We start from the raw sequence: 25,841 nt of genomic DNA on the forward strand, positions 1-25,841 counted from the left end.
GAACACTCTGATGATCCTTGATGCCCTCTGCTCAAAGGTTCAGATGCTTCCTACAGCACCCACCTGGGGATCAATCCCACAGCACATGACCTTCTGGGCAACAATGAATATCCAAACTACAACAAATATCTTGCTTCCTTCTAGCCATACTGATATCCTTTCTAAATGGTCGGATACTCAAGGCACACCCTTGGTTTTCTCTCCCAAATATGCTTGTCAGCTTTTTATATAGCAGGCTAAGAACTTTATAAATATCTGTATTCTCCTTTTCTTCTGATTATAAATTCCATCTTTAAATTATTTTTCATATTTGACTCTGCACATTAAGAGAAGCCATGCAGTCTCTTCAATATTTTGCCAGATACCATAGTTCATTGATTTTAAATTCTTTCTCACACAAAATCCTAGGTCTGAACATAATTCAACCAAATTATCTGACAACTTTATAGTGAGAATTGCCTTTTCTCCAATCTTTAGTATCTTGTTTCTCATTTGCATCTGAAAACTCATCAGAATGGCTTTTATTATCAATACTTCCACTAGCATTCTGATCATGACCACAAAGTAAGCTCTAAGTTTCAGTCTTTCACTACAGCTCACCTCTTCCTTTCAGCCCTCACCAGAATCACCCATAATGTTCAATCTATGAAATCTAGATTTTTCTAATCTCTTTTCCAAATCTGTCTGGCTTGTATCACAACATTCAGCTTTGGATCTTTCTACATTTTCAGGTACTTGCCATAGTAACACCTGACATCTCTGGTCATGATTCCTGATTCTCTTTTGTGCTGCTATTGCACAATATCTAGACAAGTTCACTAATAATGAACAGAAATGTATTGGCTCATGGTTCTGAAGGCTTGGAAGTCCAATATCAAGGTGCCAGCATCTGATAAGGATCTTACTGATGCATTATCATGACAGAAGTTGAGATGGAGAGAGAGAGAGAGCACATAAAGGGACTCATTTCACCTTTTTTATATTTAACTGTACCAATCCCAATCCCACACTCCTAGTCTAATCACTTCTGTGAGGTTCCCATTTTCTCTCTATATCTATCTCTAGCGCTCTCTCTCTCTCTCTCTCTCTCTCTCTCTCTCTCTCCTCTCTTTCACCCTCCTTTCTGGCTACCATGCCCTAAGCCCCTAAACTACGTCCCCCCCACACACCCTTTGCCATGATGTTCTGCCTCACCTGGGACACACAGCTATGAATTTGATTGATCAGGGACTGAACCATCAAAACCATGAGCTCACATTAACTCTTTCTCCTCTAAGTTTTTTGTTAAGCCTTTGGTCATAGCAATGAAAATTCATCTAAAACAACCCTCACAAAATGTGAATGAATCATTGGTATTTTGTAAAAATAAACAAGTATTATTTATATATCATCAGTCTACTTTTTTAATCTCTGAATTATTATGCTAAACATGAACTATGTAGAAGTTAAGTTTATAGTGCCCAATAGTTAGTCTGATCTGAAACCTAAATTAACTCAGATAGACAGAAAGATTTTGAGTGGTTACTTTCTTCACTTTCTTCTTAGACTATTTCAAGCCACAGAAGTTTAAATATATCAAAAGAACCTATGGCAAGACAAGGTTTAGAAGTCAAATTGTTACATCTTTGTTTAAAATCCTTCATGACTTGTGCTAATTTGTGGAAAGATTGCATAATAAATCTCTCCTTCTATATCTCTATTACACTTGTTTCTGTAATATGTCCATCACAAACAAATGTAATAAAAGCAGAAAATACCATTCAAACTTATTAATGATATTGATAGTATAGGAATTTAACCTATCTGCTGCTACATTGTGTGTGTGTGTGAAATATTAACATTCATTACTCATGTTTATTATCCTTTACATTCATCCAGATCTAAAGAGAAAAGCAAAACATCCGTGATTTTTTACCGCTGTGAAGAAATAGATCCAATAAAAATGGGTCTGAAAAGAAGGTCAAGCTTGCTTTCTTTTATCAGATGGGAACACCAAACCAAGACAGTGCCTGAGTGTGACTCAGTACACTGAGAGAGACACTAGATGAGAACCTTTAGCTCCTGACTTTTGTTGCAGCACATTGTTTCCATGTCACTATTTTTTCTTGTATGTTTTTGAACTGCTTCCTCCTATATCATCTCTTAAGATTTGCTTCTTGCTTACAGAACTATCCAAACTTCACTTATTTACATTTCTACCTTTTCTTTCAATACCCTTTCCTTTCTTTCAGTTATTTTACATCAAACTACCTTTGTTTTCCATTTTCTTCATGATTTTTGTGCCTTGATGGCTAAATATATGCTGCATTACCTCATTTTGTATTACTGTAACAAAGTACCTGAAGCTAGACACTTTGTAAGTAGATAGGTTTTACTTGAATTATGGTTTTGGTGACTGGAAGGTCCAAACATCATGGTGGCAATGTTCTGAAGAGAGTTATCTTGGCCGCCTCATAACATGGTGTCCAGAAAAGACCAAACACATGGGGTGGCTTCTTTTTAAGCAATCCACTATCAAAAGAACTAAGTCACTGCTATACGACTCAATCCAGTTTTAATCTCTTCATGGGGGTGGGCTCCACCTGTTAAAGGGTACACCCTCTCAGCACTGGCACCAAGGACCAATCTTCCAGCACAAGAACCTTTGGAATACAAATCATATCTGACCATAGCAGATGCAGACCAATCCATTCCTTATATACTTTTCATCACTTGAGAATCAAGTTAAGCCTTATCTTTATATAAAATCTACTCTCTGACTCCTGTGGGCAAAGTTGATTCTCTGTAATCACATAGTCCACTCAAACTTGCTTTTACAAGTAGTAAAATCATGTACTACTTGTACAGTGGCTAAGAAGGACAACTGTGTTTTCAGAGTGCCTAGTGAGAACGCCTTGATCTGTAATTTAATCAAAGATTGCCCTTCAGAAATGAAGATAATAGAGATAAGAAGAAGACGACTTCATGTTCTTAATTAGGAGATAAAATAAAAATCTTTGATGTTATTTTTGTTTTTATTGCCCTATTTTTCTCAAGCTGGATTAAAATAAGTTGATTTCATGTTCTCCATATTAATATTTTCAAAAAATTTTGCAACATGATTATAATGTGAGCATATCACAAATAGTACAATAGAAAAAAATTTAAAAGTTTGTTATATGACTGAATAAATGAACTGGACATTGTAATCCTCTAACAAATGATTTAGCCTAGAGTGGTTTTTACAAAATCTCATATTCAGAAATACAATGTTTTGACATTCATAGTAGAAAAAAACACTTGAATTTGACAGATATTTGTGCTTAGAGAATAATAATACTCAAACAAATAAAACAGATGTGTATTAATAACAGATTTGAAAGGAGCATTTGGAAAACATTTTCAGGCACTGGCAAAATCAGTTCCCCTCAAGGCAGTGCATTTTGTTCTCTCTATCCTTGCCATTTACAGCAGCTTTTTCCTGGATGTGGCTAAGCAGAATCTGAAAGGTTCCATGTTCTTCTACATTTTCTGAAAGTTTCTATTGTGAGCAGTTTAATTATTATTATTAAACTGCATGAGAGGTAGAAGATATTGAAGCTAATTCAATTTTGAACTAAGCACCGGGGAAAGAAAACAACCTTCAAGTACAAAAGTGTAGATAATCATCTGAACTAAATCATGGATAAATTATATAACTTACAAATACATGCCATCAACTATAAACTGCTTATCCAATATCCCTACAATCTTTATATTGTAACATAAATACAGTGTATCAAATATATTTAGGATAAACTAAAATTTTTATCTGTGTTTTATTCTCCTAGATTACTCCTTAGGAAATAGTATTCCACAGTGATGCGTGAATTTTGGAGGTGGATACTATTTTGATGCAGAATAAGGAAGCCTTAGTATTAGTTTTCTAAAAATCAAAATATGTGATTCATCCTTGTTGATTTCTGTTTACTGGTGGGGTTTGGGTAAGAGTTCCTCAAAGGTCCATGTGTTAAATATGTGGTCCTCAGGGTGGAACTCTTAGGAGGTAAGGCCTCAAAGGAAGTCCTAGGAGGTTGGGAGTATGTTTAAAGGTGATTGTGGGATTCCAAGTCTCTTTCTTTCTTTTGTTTCCGGGCTCATGCCATGAGCAATTTGCTCTGAACATGCTCCCCTATTGGCATTCAGCACCCCAATCAGTAGTTCAAAGCAATGATTCCATGAGACCTTGGACTGGAACCTTCACAGTCATGAACCAAAATAAACTTTTTTGCTTTATAAGTTAACTCTCTCTAGTATTTAGCTATAGTAAAATGAAGGTGACTAACACATTTACATACAGTGAAAATGACACCCCTATTGCAACAATCTCTTACACAAAGGTTAAATGGTTATTTAAAAATGTACAAAATTATACTAATATGATTAAAGCAATAGATTTTAAATGTGGTTATTTCACCAGAAGCATCTATTTCATTTGGGAACTTATTAGAAATGCAAATTCTCAAGCCCTATCCAAGACTCACTCATTCAATCAGAAGTGCTGGAATTAGTTTCCATCAATTGACACTTAACAAGTCCTTCAGAAGATTGTAATACATATTTAAAAATGATTCCCAAATAAAAATGTGCTATTAATGCAAAAATACCATAGATAATCCTGGATAGAGCAATGCTTAGTAGAACCATGAAAACAGGAATGTCTCAGGTACCCTAGATCCATAAATCTTGGGCAACAGACTCCAAGAAAGATGCAGGCAAGTGATTGATTCCAACCCAGGAGAGCTGCCACAGGAACTGTGATCAGCAAAGCCATGGAGTAGATCCATCTGAAGCTTTGGGGGCCTAATCCTCACCCCAGTGTGTCTGAGAGGCAGGACTTCCAGTCAAAGAAGATGACTTTGAAACCTCAAGATTTAATGTTTGCACTGTTGTGTTTGGATTTGGTTAGGGTCTGTTATCACCCTCTTATTCCCACTTTTATTCCTTCTCGGAATGGAAATATCTATTCTATGTCCATCACATCACTTTATTTTGCAAGAAAATAACTTGTTCGGTACAATTTCCAAGCTGGAAGAGAATTTTCTTCAGGATAATCGTAACAGGAGTTTCACTCATATCTTACTTAAATGATTTTTTTTTCCAAATTGTTTTCTTGTGGAAATGACCTCATGCATGCTAGGCAAACACTCCACCACTGAGCCACATCCCCAGCCCTAGATGATATTTTGATGATACTTTGTACTTAGACTTTAAAGGTGATGCAGGAACAAGTTAAGTCTTTTGTGGACAGTAGGAATGGGGTGAACATATATTGTATGTGAGAAGTAAAAGAATTTTAGCAGAAATTAGGTGGAATGCTATGATTTAAATATGTTTTCCCTCCAAAATTCATGTTAAAACTTAATTCACACTGTAGTTTAAATAATAGTTTGGGGCTTTGGGAAATATCATAATACTCTTCTTTATGAATGGGTTTAAAGAGATCATATATCTTTTTTGCTGTCTACTTCTTCCATGTGATTGTATAGCATCTTCACCCTCTGGAAAATGCAATGATAGGTCACAAATCTGGAAGCAGAGAAAGTAGAACTCATAAGACACAAAATCAGCTGGCTCCTTAGTCTTGGACTTCCCAGATTTCAGAACTGTCAGATATGAATTTTTATTATTAATAAATGACTAAATCTATGATATTTTGACATAGTAGCACCAAAAGATTAAGACCAGGTGAAAGATATATACACTGAGAGTACGAAACAAATATGATATAAATTAATGGAAAATAGTCTGTTCAAGAATTTTAGAAATTAATATTATAAAAGTGTCCAATATAAGCTAAAGTGAGCTACAATTTAATGAAGTCATAATCAAAATTGCCGTGACATTTTCAAAAAATAGAAAAAAATAAATAAAGTTACTACAAAACTACAAAATACCCTAAATATATAAAGCAATCTTGAGAAAGATGAACAAAACTGGAGGCATCCCACTTCTGAGTTTGAATAATATTACTAATAATATTACTAATATTACTTTACTATCATAAAGATATTGTTATGGTTTGGATATTAGTTATACCCTCAAAAGTCTTGTGTGACATAACACAGGAAAGTTTGGAGGTGAAATGGTTGGGTTATGAGAAGTTTAACCTAAACAGTGCATTAATCCCCTGATAGGGATTAACATAGGCAGGTAGGATGTGGCTGGAAGTGGTTCATTGCGATTGTAGCCTTTGGGGTTTATATTTTATTTCTGGGGAAAGAAGAATTCCTTCTCTGTTTCCTGGTGCCATGTTCTGAAACACTTTCCTTTGCCACACTCTCCCACCATGATGCTTCACCTCGGCCCCAAAGAATGGAGTCAGCTATATATGGACTATAAAGATCTCTGAAACTGTTAGCCCCCAAATAAATTTTTCCATCTCTAATTGCTCTTGTCAAGTTTTTGGTCACAGCAGTGAAAAAATTGACTAGAATAAGTTATTCTACTAGCATAAAAAGACACACAGAAGAGATAAGAGAGCCCCCAAAATAAAAAAAAGCATATATAATGAATTAATTTTCAGCCAAAGGAACAAGAACACTCATTGGAAAGAAGGAATTCTCTTCAATAAAAGGTGTAGGGAAAACTGGATATTCACATGCTAACTAATACAATTTGAACCTTATGTTATACAACATACAATATTCAATTTATAAGGACTTAAATATAAGAACTGAAATTGTAAAACACCTAAAAAAGCATGAGGCAAAATCTTCTTGACTTTGGTATTAGCAATGTTGTTTTTTTTTTATTTGACCCCTAAAACACTGGTAACAAAAACAAAAATCAAGAGTGACTTCATCAAACTAAAATGTTTCTGTACAACAAAGGATAAAACCAACTAAATCACAAGGAAACCTAGATAACAGGAATATTTGCAAGTCATATATTTGGTAATAGGTTAAAAAATATCCAAAATATATAAGGAATTCAAATAACTCAGTAGAAAAATAAATGAGATATTTAAAATTGGGATAAGGATCAGACTAGAAATTTTTCCAAAGAGGGCAAGTAAGTGGCCAACATATATATAAACAGGTATTCAACATTAGTTATCAGAGAAATGCAAATCAAAAGCACAAAGGAGTACTATATCACATCTGTTAAGAATGCTATTATCAAAAAGCCAAAAGATAACAGATGTTAGCTAGGACATGGGAAAAAATGGAACCCCATACACTGTGGAATGAAGAAAAATTGGTACAGCTACTTCCGAAAACAGTATAGATATTCTTCAAAAACACTAAAAATACAGTTACTGTATGATTTATCAATCCCACTTCTGGGTATATAGACTAAAGATTAAAACCTTAGTTTCTCAAAGAGATATTTGCACAATGTATTTATTGCAACATTAGTAATCAAGCTATATATCATAGTAATCAAGCTATTTCAGTAACCTAAGTGTTCATAGAGAGATGAATGCATAAAGAAAACACACACACACACACACACAAACACAAACACACACACAATGAATAACTGTTCAGCTTAAAAGAAAATCCTGTCTTTTGTTACAATAAGGTTAGATTTACAACCTAACCAACACAGAAAAACAAATATTTAATGATTTAATTTATGTGGAATATAAAAAAATAAAATTCATAGAAATGGAGAAGTAGGGCTACCAAGGTTGGGAGGTTCTGGGATTCTGGGAAAGAGGAGGATGTTTGCCAAAGGGTAAAAATTACAGTTATAATATTTTTAAGTTGTAGGCACGTAACATGCAACATGGTAAATATGATTAATAATAATACATTATATACTTGAAATATGAGAATAAATCTCAAATTTTATCATCACACCCACAATGTAACTAATTAATATATCACATAATTAATATAGCTATCATCTATATTGACATGATAGATATATTAATTATGATGATTGTGGCAATCATTTCACAATTTATGCATGTTCCAAAATGTCACATTTTAGACTACATATACACATAATTATTTTTTGTCTATTATTCTTCAATAAAGCTGAATAAACCCTTGATTATAGAAAGTATAAGCGCAGTATGATGTACACATATAATGCATACAATACCACAAAGAATAATATATCTATGCATATGTATATAGCATATGAATGATGAAAGAAATAAAAATATATACAACTACATAGATGAATATCAAGCAATGTATGCTGATAGAAGCCTGAGTAGTGTTATCATAAAGAATAGTGATCACCTGTGGGGAGGACAGAAGGGATAACAAAATGGTTAGATTAATGGGGCTCTGAGTCACTAGCAATTATTTATAACTCAGACTGTTGTTCAAAAGTGTTTCTTTTTAATTTTATTATATGCATTTTGCTGGTCACTTACAATTTTTCTGCGATTTTAAGACAATAAAAATAAAATTTCATAAAATATAAAAAAGTTAAAACATTTTAACATAAAATATTTATGTTTGAGGATGTGGTTACTAGGCTCAAGGCCCTTTAAAACAAACACCAAAAGTGCTTATGTGTGATAATAGTGTTGGATAGATATTGGTAAAATCTTGGGACACAAAAAGAATATCTATGATGCTGATGCATTTATTTTATTCCTCACATACTAAAGGAAGTCTTTAATCCAATTTTGACTTTGTGGTAGATTAATTTCTAAGAATAACTCCCAATGCTCCTTCCTCATGAGAATGGGTAGAACTGTGAATATGAAGACATGGCATTCCCATGGCATGATATGTTAGGAGGCCTGATCGCCCTTAAAATAGATAAGTTATGGAGGTGTGACTGATTTATTCATTTGAGTCCTTCAGGAGACAAAGGTTTTCCTCATTTGAGAGCATAACCAAGGAAGAAATAAAACCAACAAATACTTGAATTATAAGGAATGAATTATAAGGATTCTATGAAATGTTACTTTTTTGAAGATGTTGGGGGGTCTTGTGAAAAGGAGCATGGGCAGCTTCTGAATGTAAAAACAAGCAGCCCATAGCTAGTATCAAGGAAGAAAGCAGTTACAAATAAAAGCTCAAGAACAGAATTCTGCCAAACAGAATGTGCTTAGGAAGTCATTCTTCCTCAGTGCCTTTATATAAGAACCCAGTCCTGCTGATTATTTGATATTAGCCATATGAGACCCTGATCAGAGGACCCTGAGCTTCTGCCCTGCAGAATTATGAGACAATAAATGGATGTGGTTTTATGTGATTAAGTTTGTGGTAATTTGTTATGTAGCAATAGAAGACTACCATGTGCATTATAAAATGATCATTGATTCTCTAATGTCTTAATAAAACATACACATCTAGTAATAATGAAAACAAGAGATTAATTTGAGAGGTTCATGGTGAATTGGCGAGCTTTGCTGGATATCCTTTCATGTTCTGGATCTTACTACATGCTGATAAAAGAAATGCATTAGGTGTAAATATCTTCATAAGCCAGGTATAAACCATAAAATTCTAAACAAAATAGTTCAGAGTTAGAAATTATACTTGGTTATTAAATGACCACTTTTCAGGAGTGTGTCTGCACTAATACTGCTAAATCAACGCAGATGAAACAATCAAATTGTAAATATAAGAATTATGGTATCACTAAAAAAAACCCAATAAAACATTTTAAAAAATAATTTATGGCCCTCACACCAATGCTTGTAGAACTTAATATGGTCTGATACATGAGAAACTTTCCTTGAATCAAGCCACTTATTTTTATAGTGTATGCTTAATGGTAACTGAAGTTTAACTAAGAAAACTCTCCATTAAGGTGGGTGAAGATTGTTGAAATACTCTCCAAAGAGTTAAAAAGAGCAACACACTCAAATACCACTGTATATTATACTTTTAGTTGGTATATATACTATTTCGTATCCATCACTATGTTTGCAATTTTAATAAATACTTTGCCTTGTTGAAAACATTTTTGTATCTATGAATAAGTTATTTGGTTAAGAAGGATAAAAGAAACTTGAAGTTATACAAATGATTTGATGAAAGATACATGAATCTTAAGAGAAATGAGAGATTTCAACTTGTCTCTTTAATATACTAAATTAAAACTACAAGAAAAATCAAAGTAAGTATTTTAAGATGTAAAAGCATTGATTTTTAAATTTAGTTAAAAATAATGAGTAAAAGTAAACATTAATGTTATAAATCCAGAAAGCATAAAACATGAGTAGAAATTGCTTCTCTTGCTGTTTCCCCTTTAACTCCCAGGGCTCTTGGACTCTTTATGATGTCACCTCTGAACATCACCAACCTGAATGTACAATATTTAAATCCTGGCAAGTCATAGGTGGGAAAAATGTCTGTTCCAAGATTGTAAGTCCTTTTGTTGAATTTTCTAATTTGAAATAATTGGAATTTTCTAGCTAGGTTAACACTTATTCTCTGTGGTATTAAGTAATGTTTCCTATATTATTATTTATTATGTTCATAAATAAGAGAGAATGTGTTTAAGCAGAGACATACATTCTCAAGCAACATAACAGTCTATTTTGATGCAAGGTTTAGATAGTTCATTTCAGCAAAATAGATGTCTTGAGATAAGCCTATTTTTACTGGAGGTCTTACTTGATTTCTTGTTATATTGTATTTTGAGGAATATTGAATAAATAATTCATTGTTCTTAGGGGAATTATGACTCTCTAAGGAGGAAACTGGAAATTTGCGCAATAAGCATCACATATGTCACAGTGACAGAAGAGGGCTACTGAGCTTTAGAATGTTAAACCTTTAATTAAGTGGGGCCACCATGCAAAAGTGGACCAGTCAATGGTTAATTATATATCCCTGAGAAGCACTGTGTATGTGAAAGAATTCTGTAATATAAAGGATATTATCAAGACCAGGGAAGCAAGTTTGATGATAGTAGTTCCTAATTTATTTTCTGTTAAAATGGGTAGAAAAAGAATACCTTTCAATTATGTAAACCATTAACAGAAGCCATTGAAGAAAGGTGAAGGGATGAAATTTTGAAATATAAAAGAATAGTTGAGTTTTCTTTTAGCAGTACTGTTAAAGAGAAAAATGAACAATAAATCTTAAGAATAAATTAGGCTATCTAATGGCATTGGTGCGTACCTACTTCCTTATAACACAATCATTACTTTTGGGGGTAGGTATGGGGATTGAACTCAGGAATACTTGACCACTGAGCCACACCCCCAGCCCTATTTTGTTCTTTATTTAGAAACAAGGTCTCACTGAGTTTCTTAGCGCCTCACTATTGCTGAGGCTAGCTTTGAACTCTCAGGATCCTCCTGCCTCAGCCTCCTGAGCCACTGGGATTACAGGCATGCAGCACCATGCCAGCTCACAATCATTATTTTTTAAAAGAAATCTTTTGTGAAGGTTTAAATGTAATTGTCATGATTACTGTCAAGACCTAGGGATTTGATGACAATTCTAAAATTAACTATGTTTTGGCATTTTACATGCCAGAATAATGTTATATTTTAATGACTTAAAAACATTTAAGTTCCACATAATATCAATTGTATTAATTTTATCATGAGCATTGGATGACTTTCAGAGGACTTCGCCATGATTAAAACTCTACTTTTGGTTTTATGGCAATTTCTTTTTGGTGTATTGTAGTAAAATCCTAAAACTATAGAAAATGTGATAAAGTTCATAATCAGATGTTCTGATAAAGTACAATAAATCAGACACAAAAATTTTTAGCAATACCTCAACATATTTCTTTGGATTCACGTGAGAACTCCCAATTTATTTAATACAGAGAATTTGCAATGCACACACAAAGATTTCTTTTCTATTTGTCCTTTAATTCTAGGAACGGCCGAGCTTTAGTTCTGGAATAAATATTTCTGTGCCCATAACTACAAATTTTTGCAGATAAAGAAAATTTTCCTCTTTGAGTTCATTTTCCTCCTCCTTACTTATTCTTCTTACCAACCTTGCGTCTATCCAAACCTCAGATCTTCCACTTGATAGTTACACCTTTTCTTGCCTTGGCCTCTGACAAGTCAACTCAGTTCTTCCATTTATAATGTTGAATAAGACTATCTTTTATCTAGGAAGTGAGAGTTTCACAAAGATTTAGTCTCATATCTACTGTATATTTTATATTTTCCCTCCCTTGAGTTGCATTAATAAAAGCTTCTCTTACTGTCCTAGTCTGAAGATTCTCCTTGATCTAGAAAAGGGTTTATCGGTCTTGACACTAGTGACATTTTATGCCAGATAATTCTTTTGGAGTGTAGTACTGGGAGAGGGAGGGTGGCAGTTTCTTGAGCATTATAAGATGTTTAGCAGCATCCAGGGTCTCTACCCACTAGATGCCAGTATCATATTTCCCCAGCACACACAATTATGATAGACAAAATATCTTCAGATATTGCAACATGTCCCCTGGGTAAGGAGTTCAAAATAAATCCATTCTGAAAAACCATTCCAGAAAATGCTAGAGAAAGAAAATCTTACCACCCAAAGAGCCATTCTTCAGCAAGACAATAACTGTGAGGCATTGATATTGTGACCTCTCAAGCAAACACAAGAAGATTGAGAGATCACAGTGAGTCCCTAGAACACACTCTGCAACAATTTTATGACCCTATTTTCCCTGCTGGCAGGATATCTGGAGACATTCTTACAAACAGGTAGTCTATGGACAATTCACATTGTTGAAGCCTTTGACCTTTTAATTTATTATGTGCTTTTAAAATACATACAGGCAGAGGTATAGTAAAAGGCAAGAATAAAGGCAGGTGTATTTTGTGTTTAAATTAAAATTATCTTAGACTTAAAGAAAACAATAAGAAAAGTTAGTTTAAGTATATCCCTTAAAACATTTTTCTGGTAGTAATATAGAAATATATTTTTTTCTTAAAAAATAAACTTTGTCTTGTCTCCTACATTGGGACCTCAACTTTTATTTTGAAAAAAAAAATTTAAATTCCTTTTCTAAGTCAGAAACACATTATCTTTTCTGTGAAAATAATCTTTATGTCAAAAACTCACAAATATTGAGAATAATTTTAATTGAAGTAAAGGCAGATTTGTGACTTCTATATTCCATTTTATCTTGGCTAATGTGAGGAATTAATTGCTGAGTTTCCTTATAAATAGCTGGAAACGTTAAAAATCATTTCACCAAAATTTCCAATAGTTTTTCTTCATAGGATAAGTCATTAGAATTTTCTTGGTTTCATGAACTTAAAATCAATTTAAAATTATCAAAATATATTTACATTCACAAAAAATGTTTCAAAATAATAAAGTAGTAGAAGACATACTAATAGTTTATTATTTTTAGTAGATAATTTGATAAGAAATGTCAAAAATTGAATCCAAATGAATCTGATTTCAAAGAATGGCCCAAAGGTCCCAGAGAAGCAAGGCAAAGATCCTCCTACAAGCAGAACTACATTTTGGGGAGACAGTAGGAAAATATTTTCTCACATAAAAAATTTGATTGATTTAATTGCTTATGTCAATATAAATTTACATAATGACAGGGGCCTGGGTTATTTATTTTATTGTTATTTTGAGGTTCTATAAAATCTCCTAAGTAAAAATGCAAATGATCAAAATTTATTGAATAATAACTATACCCAAATTAACTCTAAGAAAACTACAGAAATTTTTTACCACAGCAGAAAGTGATTTTTGCCAGATTTCATTGTTTTCCAGATTCCATTGTGTTTTTTGTTTGTTGGTTATTTCTTCAGAAGTTATTTAACTTTTAAATATTTATGCATTTTCTAGGTGTTTTTATAATTGACTTCTAATTCAGTTGCTTGATAATCAAAGCATATTCTCTAGAGGTTTTATAAAACTTTAATAGATCATGCTTATTTACCATTTTAAAAATCTCATGTTTACAAGTATATTGTTTCATGAACCTGAAGCATTTTCTCTTTCAGAGCATTTGGAATGAAGCAATTCTCATTCATGGTTAAACATCAAAATTTCTTCAACAGAGTATAAAATATACATTGGCTAGATCCAAGCTTAGAGAGACAGACATAATGGCTCAAATAATTTTGGTGAATATATTCAGTTAAGAATACAGCAGCCTAGATAAGTGACAAGTAAACATATGCTAAATTTTATTCAATTAATTAATTCATACTTTTGTAGAGAAATAAAAATATGCTAGGTTTTAAGCTGAAAACTTCATTACTTAATGAAGGTATTAAGATATTGTGTAGGTTTTTGTACTAATATCTTATTTTTTATAGACCTTTAAAATAATTAAAACTCTCTGTGAGTTTAAGGCTCAAACTCGCTCAAGATCAGCAGCGGCTCTATAAATAATACACTGTAATATTTCAGCAACATATCTCACTGTTGGTTTCTATTAGAAATAAGTAAAAATTGAATTATAAAACTATGGGAGCAAAGATGTTTATAAGAAAAAAACAAGTGAAAACTTATAAATGGAAAATAGTTTACAACAAGTCTTATTCAACAGTTTCCTAGAGAACAAAAAAAATGAAATTCCATGTTAATCCTATAGTATGCATTGACATGCACATATTCACACATGCACCCACCCATACATATGCATACACATTTATCACTTAGTGAGGTGGAGTTGGTTAACTTCTGAAAATAATTTGAAAATTTGTTTTTGTTTAAATATAGGGGTTATAAAGTAATGTTTTGGCTCAAATTTAATAGGAAGGAAATTTGGTGCGTGAGGTAGGAAAAATAATTTGAGTATAGTTCTACAATTTACAAAAAATATCTACTTGTGTACATTGTAGATGTGGCAAGTTGGTTCATCACCATGGTTTAATTCTGTTGAAGTCCAAACACAAATTTGTACGTTTGTTCCTATCTACCATTTTGAGCTTATTTTACATAATAGTGGAGATCTGAGAATGCAAAAGTATTTATCAAGTTGCTGGTAGTATGTATTTATGTATAATAATGATCATTAAATGCAGTGGTTTTATAAAAATTAATTTAAAAAATTTCTCTTTTATTTTAATAGCCAAAAAATAAACTATGGGACATATGATAATTATATTCCAGGTAAGGAAGAATTCAATATTTATTGTAAAACACACATTATTAATTTTGGAAATAAATGATTATTATCTTTTATTCAAAAGGGTAAAGCAAAAAAAATATCAGGTAATTAATAATAAACACTTATTTCCCAAGGACTCTTTCTCTTGGGCTCATTGAATACCTTCTTAGCATATTACTGTTTAAATCCAAGTAAGATTAAGCAAATACTTTCAGCAACATAAAGGTGGACATATTTTCATGTTACAAATTATACAGTTATATAATCTTACAACTTCTCAGCCAATTTCTACTAACTTCCTGATAGGTATATCCAGTTTATAATTGGCCAAAATGTCATTTCTAGATAAGTCAAATTCATCTAATTTGAATTACTTTAATTATCAAATGGTTTTCCCTCATTTACTAAACTTAAATACACCTTCCCTTCAGTACAGTTTCCCTACTGATCCTGGTGCCATCTTTAGGAGACTTACAGGAGAAGTTTATCTTCTTTTATACGTAGTGATATATATATATATATATATATATATATATATATATATATATATATATATATATATATATATATATTTAATACAATGACAATATCTCTCACTGGCCTCAGTTTTTACTTAAATATCCCTAACCATTTATTTTATAGTTTTGGGGAAACTTCACCCTCTCAGTCATCATTCAGTAGGCATTTTGTCACTTGTTTATCATTAAGCATGTCGTTAATAGCAATGTGATTCTTGTGTGTTATAGCCTTTACTCTTGTGGCTTAAAAAATGATTAACTTAAAGGATTTAAACCTTAACCCTTAAGGTTCGATGATCTGTTTATTGAATATTTTATACCAGACATTGACTAAAGACTTCGGGAGAAACAGAAATAGTTAACACATTTTCTATCAACAGAATTGTATTCTAATCCCCAAAAACATGAAGCAAAACCAAGACTACAGAGATATTAAATTAATTAAGGATAGTAGTAATGTTTCTTTGAAGTTGTATTATAGATTGTATTAGTTTCACAATGACTGTTTTATATAGTTATCTATAAAACTGGTTGAAATAGAAAAATCAATTTTAATTTCCATACTGATCACACATAATTTTAAATATTGCCAAATAAATAAAGCCATAATTGGAATCATTTATTTATTCATTTACATGATATGTATTGCATCTACTACGATTTCAGTTCTGATGAAATCTAACCATTTAAAAAGTTTGTTTTATCTTTCTTCGTTTAGTCAGTGAATTAAGCAAAAAATCATGGAATCAGCAACACTTTTCCCTGGCATTTCCCAAACCACCGAGGCCAGGAACCAAAAGGAGATCAATACCTTCCCAGCTACGTGATAATACAACTCCTGTAAGTAAGGAAAAGATCATATACTTAGTAGTAGTAAGTAATTAGCTACTAGTAATAATCTTCTGAAATCATTTAGATTTATTATATGTTTTATGTATCAGAATTGAGCCACAAGATTTCTGTGATGAGGAAAACACTTTATATCTTTGCAGTTGAACATGGCTATTGAACACCTTGACATAAGACTAATATATGGATTAACTTTTTTTTATATTTAAATTGAAGTAAATTAAGATTATACATGGCTGTTATATGCCATATCAAATAGCACATCTAAAGATATTTCAAATTCTACTATTTGGAAATGTATAAATACACATTTTTACTTAAAATTCACTGTATCACTTATTTCATATTGACTCTTTGTTTAATAGCCCTACATTATATAAGATGTGTTCAAGAGACACAGGAATCTACAGACTCTAATTTATGGTTAGTATAAATATTCGGGAACTGTTAACCAGCTGAAGAAATTTACTATAAGTCATGGAATTACATTATGCCTGGATGGAGTTATAGTCTTTCCTCATTTCCTGCAATGCCAAATATAAGATTCTGAGCATTGGGAGATAAATATTTTCCAATGTTTCTAGAGTGATTATGTGTCATAAAAATATTTAAAGAAAAGTTTCACAAAGTAAATGTACCAACTCTTATATATCTGAACTTGAAACTATTAAACCCTGGAGATCAAATTGTTTATAAGTCCATGTAGAAATGAAGGGTGAGCAAGACATTCCAAGAATGCTCATGAACAGTTAAAAAAATATATAAATAAATATATATATATATATATATATATATATATATATATATATATATTTATCCTGATATTGAGGAGAATTTCTAAGATGTCATTAGTCCATGAAGGTCTCTTCCAATTTAATATAAAATCTTGAGGGAATTATGAAGATCCTAGATTGAAAGTAGACCCCAATGAAGCATAACTATCCATTAGTTTTAAAAATGATGAAATTCCAAAATCAGGATATACTATGAAATATATAAATTATCCACTTTTTTATCACAAAATCTGGAACTTTTTAATGTTTGGATTTAATCTATATTAATCTATATTTAGTGGTCTGTTAATAATAAAAGCTTGCATAACTCAAAATTTGTTCATCCTTATTCTAACGAATTCAGGTAGTTGATGAATCCCAATTGCAACAAAGAAGACCGCCACTATGGATGCACCGTTCTTTAATGAGAATTTCAGAGAGGCCATCTGTTTATTTAGCTGCCAGGAGGAGGCCTCCACCCAAACCCTCTAAACCACCCAAAGAATGTGAGGAGATGCATTCAGGTGAGAAAACTGAATCGGAATCAGACTTCAGAGAAAAGGCAGAGTCAACGAAGGGCAAGGATGAAGAAAAAGAATCTAAATCTGGCAAAAGGAGTAGAAGGGGTTCAAAAGAGAAGGATTCCGGTTCAGAAACTGGAAGTGAAAAGGGACGGAAGAAAGGTAAGAAAGGTAAGAAAGGTGGCAAGGGCAAGGAGTCAGGTGAAGAATCTGGGGATGAGAAAGGAAGCGGAAAGAAAAGTAAGAAAGGAAAGAAGAAGGGCAAGGGGTCAGGTGAAGAGTCGGAGGAGGAAAAAGAAGGCGAAAAGAAAGACAAGAAAAGTGGAAAGGGCAAAGACAAAGACGCAAAGTCAGAAGAAGCAGAGGGAGAAGAAGCGGCCCCGCCCATAGCAGAGACGGAATCTGAAGAGGAAAAGGCCCCCGCAGAAGGCGGAAAGAAAGACAAGAAAGACAAGAAAGGGGGAAAGAAGGGCAAAGACAAGGAGGGAGGAGGAGATACGGAAACGGAAGACGAAAAGGCAGGAGGCAAGAAAGGCAAGAAAGACAAGAAAGGGGGGAAGAAGGGCAAAGACAAGGACGGAGGAGGAGGAGATACAGAGACTGAAGACGACAAAGGAAGCGGAAAGAAAAGCAAGAAAGACAAGAAGTCTAGCAAGAAGGGCAAAGACAAGGACGGAGGAGGAGAAACAGAAACCGAGGACGACAAAGCCAGCAGCGGCAAGAAGGACAAAGAGTCCAAGAAAGAGGGAAAGAAGAAGGATAAAGGTAAGAAGGGAGAAGGTAAGAAAGGTAAATCCAAGAAGGGCAAGTAGGCCCTGGAAAAATCATTTCCACTGAAAGAGCCATTCAAAAATATTTGATGAAAACTTCTAGTTATCTGGAATTGAATTTATGAGTGGAAAAAAAAAAAGGCTGATGGCATAATTTTTAAAAAGGCGGCAAAGAACAACACAAGATGGACCCAGAAAATATTCATTAAATGTAAGAGATATTTTAAGAAAAAAAAAATCAAGGGAAGATTCTTTGAAGGACTTGAAAGATACTTATTATGCTCCATTAGGGGATAGGAAGGATTGAAAGATCTTCTAGCATGATTTGAAGAAGAATATTAAGGTAAGTATGTATAAGGTAAAGGTATGGAATAAGTGGATATAAAAATTTAAAAATCAATCTTCAATAAAGACTTAAAAATCTACAAAGGCAGATGCTGTTATCTGTAGATTAAAAAGTTATATCTCAAGCTTCATACCTAGGATTAAAGAACTATAAGTATCTGAAAAGAAATGAAAAAAAAATTAGAAAATCTACTTTGAGTAAATACAAACTGAATACAGCTTTCAAAAGAAGGATGAGAGGACAGAAGGAAGGAGCAAGAAAGAAAGAAAAGAAAAGAAAAAGAAATAGGGTTAATGCCCTATGAGCCTACACCACCATCTCTGAAGTCTAATCAACTGCAACCATGTTTATGGTGTTGGATATTCTACTTCCTAACCAAGATGAACATACTTGGTAAGTCAGTTTTATTTTAAGTCAAATAGAATCTAAAATAATTTAATCAATTGCAAAATTTAAATTTATGCTTACTGCTACTAGAGCAGCTCTATAATCTATTGATTAGAATTTTATAAAAATATATCACATTTAGGCTTTCTCATTGTAAGAAGTATTTGAACATGAAGAGATCACAAAGTAAATGAAGCATTTAAAGCTATTGATGAAAAGATTAAGAGAAGTAGAACTATTTATGGTGCAGGAAAAGAGACTACCTTATGATATCTATCATTTTAATGGTTAGCAAAAGTTATTTTTTAATAGAAAATAGTGGCCACCTTTCTCCACTTAAGGAAGTATGAAAATCAAAATTGTGAAAATGCCCAAGAACAAATGTAAATGAGGTGCATGAAAGAACTTATCAAGAAAGTGCTTAATAGATAAAACTCAACAACAATTTAACAAAATATTATCTATATAGTATTATTTAGATATGAAAACAATGAACTTTATAACTACATTAACTTCTTTTGCGATCCACAAGTCTGAGCTTCTCCAGCCAAAACCTACCTGCCTACAGTTACCACTCAGTTAATCACTACGAGAGGATTAATGCACCAGTTAGGTGAAGACTGTCGTAACCCAACCGTTTCACCACTAAACTTTCTTGTATTGTCTCACACATAAGCTTTTGGGGGACATCTCATATCTAAATCATAATAGGTTCCTATTCCCCATGCTCTAAGAACTAGCTTTCTATTAACAGTATTATTCATAGAAATAAGGTATAATTGCTTTGTCTGGACTCTGAATACTGGCTCCTGTCCTTCCTGCACCAATTGTTAAGGATGAATTACAATTACCAGGCGACCTTGCTGGAATGTCTGTAACAGCAAAAAAGGAACTTCATTGTTCTATCTCTATCATATTCTATGTTCAAACTATTAAACTTTTCTGGAATTGTTCTCTCTGAGGATTTGATGCTTCAGTTTGAATCTCCTTTTACCTCTTAAAAAAAGCCCCTTAAAATAATTTTCTCCCATGATACTCAAAATGAAGTTTTTAGATTCAAATTTCATGTATTGTGACAGAACAGTTGAGTTTTTGCCTTTGCCATTGGCCCACAACAGTGCACCAAAGGCACAAAGAAACTACATGGAGTCAAATCAAGTAGGGGAGTCTTTATTCTGTCACCTCTTCTGTTCCTCCTATATTATTTTTTCCATTATTTCATTCATACTCATATTTTATATGATTTTGGATAATTCTTATGATATTGAATCCTATATTTGATCCCAGTACTGATTTCTCCATTCAGGTAAAACTCATATATATATTCAAATATTTAATTAGGGGCATCTCTTGGATTGTCTTCAGGCATCTCAAAATTAATATATTCTGAAGGGAACTTTTTTCACGTTTGTTGTGTCATTTATTTTTTTTTTACCTTTTGATTTTTTAAAAATTAATTCATTTTAATTAGGTATGTATTTAATTAAGTAGGTATTATGACAGCAGAATGCATTTTGATTCATTATACACAATTGCAGCACAACTTTTCATTTCTCTGATTGTACACGATGTAGCATTGCACCATATGTGCAGTCATACATGTACCTAGGTAATACTGTCCCTCTAATTCCACCATCTTTCCTACCCCATATGCCCTCCCTTCATTTCCTTCCCCTTTGCCCAATCAAAACTCCACCATTTTTCCCATGTTTCCCCACTCCCCATTATGGATCAGCATCTACTAATCAGAGAGAACATTCAGCCTTTGGTTTTTGGGGATTTGCTTACTTCGCTTAGTATGATCTTTTCCAATGCCATCCATTTACCTGCAAATGCCATAATTTTATTATCGTTCAATGCTGAGAAATGTTTTATTGTGTCTATATAGCACAGTTTCTTTATCCATTCATATGTTGAAGGGCATCTAGGTTGCTTCCACAGTTTAGCTATTGTGAATTGAGCTGCTATAAACATTGATGTGGCTGCATCAATATAGTATGCTGATTTTAAGTCCTTTGGTTATCAACCAAGGAGTAGGATAGCTGGGTCAAATGGTGTTTCCATTCCAACTTTTCTAAAGACTTTCCATACTGCTTTTCATAGTGGTTGCATCAATTTTCAGTCCTACTAGCAATATATGAGTGTGCCTTTTCCCCCACATCCTTGCCAACACTTATTGTTGTATATATTCTTGGTAACTACTATTTTGACTGGTGTGAGATGAAATCTTAGATTTGATTTGCATTTTTCTAATTACTAGAGATGTTGAACATTTTTTTCATATATTTGTTGATCAAATGTATATCTTTTCTAAGAAATGACTGTTGAGCTCCTTAGCTCATTCATTGATTGGGGTATTTTTTTGGGGGGGGGGTGTTAAATATTTTGAGTTCTTTATATATCCTGGAGATTAGTGCTCTATCTGACGTGCATGTGGCAAAAATTTGTTCCCAAAATGAAGACTTTCTTTTCACCTGATTGTTTCTTCTGCTGAGAAGAAGCTTTTTAGTTTGAATCCATCTCATAAATCAAATGCATTTCTATACATCAGTGATAAATCCACTGAATGAGAAATTAGAAAAAGTACCCCATTCACAATACCCTTAAAATAAAAAATACTTGAGAATCAATGCAACCAAAGAGGTGAAACACCCCTACAATGAAAATTATAAAACACTGAAGAAAGAAATTGAAGAAGACCTTAGAAGATGGAAAGCTCTCCAATGCTCTTGGATGGGCAAAATTAATATTGTCAAAATGGCCATACTACCCTAAATGCTATATAGATTCAATGTGATTTCAATTAAAATCTCAACATCATTCCTTATAGAAATATAAAAAGCAGTCATGAAATTCATTTGGAAAAATAAGAGACCCAGATTAGCCAAAGCAATCCTTAGTAAGAAGAATGAAGTAGGAGGCATCACAATACCAGAACTTAAACTGTACTGCAAATTTAGAGTAACAAAATGCCATGGTCTTGGCACCAAAATAGACATGTAGACCAATGGTACAGATAGCAGACACAGAGACAAACCTATATAAATACAGTTAGTCTCATACCTGACAAAAGAGTGAGCCAAAAACATATATTGGAGAAAAGATAGCCTCTTCATCAAATGGTGCTGGGAAAACTGAAAATTCATATGCAGCAAAATGAAACTAAACCTCTATCTCTCACCATGCACAACACTCAACTCCAAGTGTATTAAGGCCCTAGGAATTAGACCAGAAACCCTATGTCTAACAGAGGAAAATATCTTTATCATGTCAGATTAGGCCCTAACTTAGTAATGCATATTACTTAGTTTTACTTAGTAATATGCATTTGGGTTTCCTAAAGCATAAGAAATAAGGGAAACTATTGATACTCCTCCACCAAAGCCTGTTTCTTCCCAGATCTCTGCCAATTCAGTAAACAAGGCTGATATACAATCTGTGGCTTAGTCCAAAATTGGTGGGTTATTCCTGTCTTTTTCTTCACCCTGACCTTTAGTATGCCCTGTCTCCAAAATCTGTGAATTTGTCTTTTTTACTACACTTCTACTGCTTGATCACAAGTACCTCAATCAGCCATTATATTTCATGTGGAAACCCTAAGCCCTCTACATGTAGGTGAAGCCACCTACCTTATCTCTCACCACCACCCCACTAGTCTCCACATACAAACTACCATATTCTTTGATCAGCTAAAGTTTTCTAATATATTGTCACATTTACAATGTATTTTTCTTTTGATCTGGCTTAGAGAGCCATTAATAGTCTTGCAGGGGATTGTTTCTCCATTCTCATGTGGCCTCATTATCCCTTTTGTCTTTCATGTTTTTATCCCATCGATTTTTTTTTATATTTAACCATACATAAACTTACACTAATAATCTGCACACTTATTCTGTCTAGAATGCAATTCACCTAGAACTTCATATTGCTGACTTATTCAAATTACTCATTCTCAGAATAAATTTGACATTTTCATTTATTTATAGACTAGTTTTTAGAGAAATTTTAGGTTCACAACAAAACTGAGCAGAAAGTATAGATGATTTCCTGTAGACTTTCTGTTTACTGGTAGACACAGACTCCCCTACTACCTCAGAGTGGTACATTTGCTAGAATTCATGAGCCTATATTGACATGATTGTAAACTAAAGTTCATAGTTTAAATTTTCCTTCATTCTAGACATTGCACCTTCTATGTGCTTGGCAGTATTTGTGATGGAATGTTTCCACCACCCCATAACAAGCACATGAAGTGGTTTCACAGTTATACATATCTTCTGAGCACCACCTAGTCTTCCTCCCCTCCCCACTAAGTTTTGGCAACCATTGATGAGTTTACTGTCTCTATTCACCTTTTCAAAAATGTCATAGAATTGCCAACATGTATTGCAGAGTTTTGACATATTGGCTTGTTTTACTTAGTAGTATACATCCTTTATGTTTTTTTCTTTATGCCTTGATAGCTCATTTCTACACTGACAAAAAAAGCCATTGTCTGAATGTTTCAGAGGTTTTTTTCAGTTTGTATTTTTTTGTCATTGTTTATCTGTTACTGAATAATATTTTGGTCGCTTTCAAATTTTGTCAATTATGAATAAAAAATGTAAACAACTGTGTGCATGTTTTTCTCTAGACATGTTTTCAAAATTTATTTGGTAAGTTTGAAGTAATATGCTTGTAATATTATTGAAGAATATGTATGTATACACACACACAGACACATACATATTTTAAATAAACACATGTATTTTAAAGAAACTATCAATTTTCCAAATGGACTTCCCCTAGCAATAAATGAGAGTTTCTGTTTTACCGTATCTTTCCCAGCATTTGATGCTATCAGTGTTTTGGATTTTGTTCAATCTATCAGGTATGAGGTTGTATCTCATTGCTTTAAAATACGTTTTTAAAACATATGGTTTGGAACGTTTTTCATGTACTTATTTGTCTTTTGCATGTAGTCTTTGGTGAGATGACTATTAATATGTTTATCCATTTTTAAATCAGGTTATTTGATTTCCTGTTGAGAATTAAGAGTTCTTTGTGTGTTTTGTATAAGATGCTTTTGTTTTTTAGCACATATTCCTTCCGCAAATATTTTTTTTTTCTATTTTGTGGTTTGCCTTTTGTTTTCTTTTTTTCACCAGGGATTGAACTGCAGGGTCCTTAACCACTAAGCAATATCCTTAGTCCTTTTTTTTTTTTTTTGCATTTTATTTTAAGACCAGTCTCACCAGTTGCTTAGGGTCTCACAAAATTGCTGACGCTGTCTTTGAACTCATGATCTTCCTGCCTCAGACTCCAGAGCTGCTGAATGTACTGGCATACACAATCTCACACTAGGCTTTTGTGTTTTCTTGACATTATCTTTTGCATAGCAAAATATTTTAGCATTAATTTACTGTATCTTATCAATGCTTTCTTTTTTGAAATCATACCTTTTGTGTTGTACTTAGGAAATCATTGCCAAAATCAAGGTCCTCTATATTTTCCCCTGATATTTTCTAAGAGTTTTATAGTTTTGTGGCAGTGACTAATTAATTAATTTGTTTTTAATTATAATAAATGTTTAATAAAAATTTAATAAATGTCATATATATTTATGGTGCACAATGTGAAGTCTTGATATATTTATACACAGTAAAATGGCTCAATCAAACTATGTAAAATATGTATTACCTTATATAGTTTGGGTGTTGACAAAATTTAAATCTACTCTCAGCAATTTTTAAATATATGTTGTTGTTAACTGCAGTCACTATATTATATAATAGATGTCCAAAATTTATTCTTCCTGAAATTTTATATCACTTGAACAACATCTCCCCACTAACCTTCTAGCTCCTGGTTACCATTATTTTACTCTCTGTTCCCATGAGTTCAAATATTTTTAGATTTTGTCTAGGTGTTGTGACACATGTCTGTAATCCCAGTGGCTCAGGAGGCTGAGGCCGGATGATGGCAAATTCAAATCCAGCGTTAGCAACTTAGGGAGGCCCTTAGGAACTTAGTGAGATGCCATCTCTAAATAAAATCTAAAAAAGGGCTGAGTTTGTGGCTCAGTGGTTAAGTGCCTCTCTTTAAAAAAAAAATAGTTGTAGATGGACACAATACCTCTTTTTTAAAAATTTATTTCTGTGTGTTGCTGAGGTTTTAACCCAGTGCCTCACACTTGCTAGGCAAGCACTCTATCAGTGAATTGCAACCCAGCCCCTCATTGTGTATTTTTCTATACCTGGTTTATTTCATTTAATGATGTCTTTCAAGTTCATTCATGTTGCCTCAATGTCAGAATTCCCTTCTTTTTAAGGCTGACTTGGACTCCATTTTGTGTATATAAAACATCATATTTATCCACTCATCCTTTGATAGACCCTTAGTCTACATCTCTGCAACTGTGAATACTTCTGCAATGAATATGGGAATTCAGATGTATCTTCAACATATGGATTTTATTTTCTTTGGATGTGTACCCAGAAGTGCCATAGCTAGATCATATGGAAACCCTGCCTTTAATTTTGTGGGAAACTCCATATAGTTCTCCATAATGACTGCATTAGTTTACATTCTCATCAGTGGTGTGCAGAGGTTCCATTTTCTCTGCCTCTTCTCCAAAACTTTTTTTCTCTTATCATTCTGATTATAGCCATCTTATGAAGTGTGAAGTGATGTTATGTCATGGTTTTAAT

At 33.0% G+C, this 25,841-nt stretch overlaps 1 protein-coding gene across 1 annotated transcript; it reads left to right on the forward strand.

The window, feature by feature from the left end:
- Positions 1–10,287: 10,287 nt before the first annotated feature.
- Positions 10,288–18,461, forward strand: Cylc2 (cylicin 2). Its single transcript, XM_026380125.2, has 4 exons — positions 10,288–10,304; positions 14,950–14,990; positions 16,225–16,350; positions 17,497–18,461. Exons 1-4 carry the CDS (start codon positions 10,288–10,290, stop codon positions 18,459–18,461), a joined length of 1,149 nt encoding a protein of 382 aa, XP_026235910.1.
- The last annotated feature ends 7,380 nt before the right edge of the window (positions 18,462–25,841 follow it).

This window comes from Urocitellus parryii, chromosome 4, assembly GCF_045843805.1.
Source record: "Urocitellus parryii isolate mUroPar1 chromosome 4, mUroPar1.hap1, whole genome shotgun sequence".
Classification (NCBI taxonomy): domain Eukaryota; kingdom Metazoa; phylum Chordata; class Mammalia; order Rodentia; family Sciuridae; genus Urocitellus; species Urocitellus parryii.

What these genes read in the sequence shown, in the direction of transcription:
- Cylc2 (XM_026380125.2), top strand. An exon ending in ATATGATAATTATATTCCAG is followed by an intron (nt 14,991 to 16,224) that starts GTAAGGAAGAAT and finishes TTCTTCGTTTAG; the next exon opens with TCAGTGAATTAAGCAAAAAA. An exon ending in TGATAATACAACTCCTGTAA is followed by an intron (nt 16,351 to 17,496) that starts GTAAGGAAAAGA and finishes GAATTCAGGTAG; the next exon opens with TTGATGAATCCCAATTGCAA.